Source organism: Fulmarus glacialis, unplaced genomic scaffold (genome assembly GCF_000690835.1).
Source record: "Fulmarus glacialis isolate BGI_N327 unplaced genomic scaffold, ASM69083v1 C14065709, whole genome shotgun sequence".
Taxonomy (NCBI): Eukaryota; Metazoa; Chordata; class Aves; order Procellariiformes; family Procellariidae; genus Fulmarus; species Fulmarus glacialis.
This window is the reverse complement of record NW_009242548.1, coordinates 204-3,078: the sequence shown is the minus strand read 5'-3', so window position 1 is coordinate 3,078 and position 2,875 is coordinate 204. Positions and strand designations below refer to the sequence as shown.

General features: G+C 46.7%; 1 protein-coding gene across 1 annotated transcript; it reads right to left on the bottom strand.

The window, feature by feature from the left end:
* Window positions 1-148: 148 nt before the first annotated feature.
* FIGNL1 (fidgetin-like 1) lies at window positions 149-2,362 on the bottom strand. Its single transcript, XM_009586338.1, has one exon. It carries the CDS (start codon window positions 2,357-2,359, stop codon window positions 284-286), a length of 2,076 nt encoding a protein of 691 aa, XP_009584633.1. The 5' UTR covers window positions 2,360-2,362; the 3' UTR covers window positions 149-283.
* Between the last annotated feature and the right edge of the window lie 513 nt (window positions 2,363-2,875).

The window sequence follows — 2,875 nt, the reverse complement described above, 5'->3', positions numbered from 1 at the left end:
TAGTCGCCAGCTGGGGTTAAACCACGACAAGCAGCCATCTGTAATTTTTGTCAGCTTCTCACTCTGTTACTTGTGTTCAGCAATTTCTCACATCGTGACCAGCAGTTTCTCACAGTCTTTGCAGTTGGCTAACCTCAGGCCAGGGACTAGACATCTGCCTGTATAACGGAAGAAGATTTATTTCAAAGACAGAAACAAAAAGAAGTGCAGACGCCCTAAACTATCGTGGGTTTACTATGCGACAGTGCTAAAGAAATGTTTCAGTGAGACCGTTTGGATGCAATTATCTACCGCAGCCAAATGTCTGGTTCCAGGTTTCATACAGCTCCAGGTCCTTCGAGGAGACGCTGGGCCGCACGGTTCTGAAGGCACTCTCAAAGTCCAGAAAAGCAATAGGCCGTACTTGGTCTGGCATGATGGTTGCAATGTCCATGGACTGAAGACTGCGGATAGGGCCCAGAGAAGCTTCTCGACAGAGCTGTGTCATGTCTGCCCCAGAAAATCCATTCGATTTCTTAACTATGAGTTCAATTTCCTCTTCATTTAGAGAGCAGTGCTCCTTTGACATTAGACGGGTAACAATCTGCTTCCTAGCTGAGGCTTCCGGAAGAGGAATGTACAGTCTCTTCACCAGTCTCCTCCGGGCAGCTTCATCGATTTCTTGGGGTCGATTTGTTGCTCCAACCACTAGAATACGATCTTCAGAGGAGGTGGTTGCCCCATCTAGCTGGACCAGGAATTCAGTTTTTATTCTTCTCGACGACTCGTGCTCCCCATCGCCACGCTGAGACAACAGAGAATCGATTTCATCGATGAAAATCACAGCAGGCTGTTGACATCGTGCCACAGCAAACAGCGCACGGACCATCTTTTCCCCCTCGCCTACCCACTTGGAAGTCAGAGAAGAGGCACTGATGCTAAAAAAAGTCGCTCCAGACTGGCACGCGATGCACTTGCCTATAAGAGTCTTGCCAGTCCCAGGGGGCCCAAAGAGAAGCATTCCTTTAGGAGGACCACGTAACCCAGTGAAGATGTCTGGCCTCAGCATAGGCCAGACGACAATTTCTTTTATGGTAGCTTTAGCAAATTCAACTCCAGCAATGTCATCCCAGTTGACAGGAGGCCCGTGGTCCATGATCTCATGCATAATGAGTTCAACCATTTTTGGTTCTATGGTTTTCAGTCGTTCATCTACAGGCAGCGATGGATCTGTTGGTCCTCTTGCATGAGGTTTACACTGTGCTCCTCCGTTTTCATTTCCATCTTGTTTTGGAACTGGAGGAACAAACTTGCCAAATGGACCCCGAGATCTGCCTGCACCCAGTGATTTTTTCACACCGCCGTACGATGACACTGGTGCACGCTGGGGCATGTTTTGAGATTTCTTTTGCTGATCCACCCACAGCTGTTCTTTTGCAGTTCTAAAACCAGGAACGCTGCTCTCTTCATTTCTGCTTCCATCCCCTGAAAAACCACTGGTTTCTGTACTAATGGAAGCCTGGCATGGAGCAAGGCTAGGAATCACTGTGCTGCCGCCATCAGCCAGACCATAAAACGCTTTTCTTTTTCCACAACTTGCAGACCATGCAGGTAAAGCTGACTGACTGGAAAGAGACAAATTTCGTCCATCACGACAGTTACTCAACATTTTCAGAGAACTACTACTTGTCGCTTCTTTACTTCCAAATAGTGGCGTTGCCTGCAAACCTGTATGAACCTGTTCGTTCGAGGAGGCTGAGGAGGCAGGAAGTGTATCCGACTTTTTGGTCACAGGAGGCATGCTGCTTTGAAGAGACTTTGAAGACGAGGGATGCTCATGGAGATCTGGGCCCTGACTTGCACATTTTGCTGAGCCAGCACAGAGCTCGGTCTCTCTGGCACTGCTGAAGCTACTGAGTTTAGGAAGACCTGGAGCGGCAGACGCACTGACCCCTTTCTCAGCTAGTATACAGGCATCTGTTGGTGCCGTCTGAGAGCTTTGGAAATTTCTGCCAGCCTGCATCCTCTCTTGCACACACTTTAATTCAAAGACATTATCTGTTGTCAAGGCAGATTGCCACTTGTCACTGTCATTTTGCTGACACTTTGCCAAAGTCAAAATGTTTTCAGCATAGTTATTCAAGCCAGTCTCAATGTTGTCAGAGTCAATAATTGCAGAGTATTTCTCTGCGTATTTTTTGAACAGGTTGGCAGCACAGACCCGAGAGATCTCGGAGTTTGCCCATGCATACTGAATACGCAGGATTTTGGCACGGTATTCATCTGCCTTCTGGCCGGGCGTGCAGGTGCCAGAGGTAATAGCAAAGTAACTTTGCTGCCAGTCGCTCAGGTGCACGGTGCTGTGGGTGGGGGTTTCCATCACCGACACTGAAACATACATAAAATACCTCCTGTTACAAAATGCATTTCACAGCTACTTGCTTTGGCTGCTTTCCCCCCTTCCTAAATACGTATACATGAAAACATACATTATTTTCATTGAAAGAAATAGCGCAGCAGATCTTGCAAGCTACTTAGCCAGTCCGGACACTTTACCAATTCCAAAAAGCAACCAGCTTTGTGCTGTAAAGCCATTTAGGCTGAGGTTCTCTTTTCTTCCTTCTTGAAAGAAAGAAAACAAGAAGGGGGGAAAAAAAAAAACCAGAGAGACAACATTTATGCTCCTAACCAGAGGTCTCCTGGGAAGGTAAGTAGACTGCAAAGAACAGTAACAGATGGCCAAACAAAAATCGGCCTTGTTAAATGAAATCACCAGTGCTTTCACTCTTATTTGACAGAATTCGGCACAGTGCAGAGGCCGTCTTCACTGTCAGGCTAATGAAATCTATTATAGTCATGGTAACAAAAATGAAACAATGAAGCTAATAAATAAAAC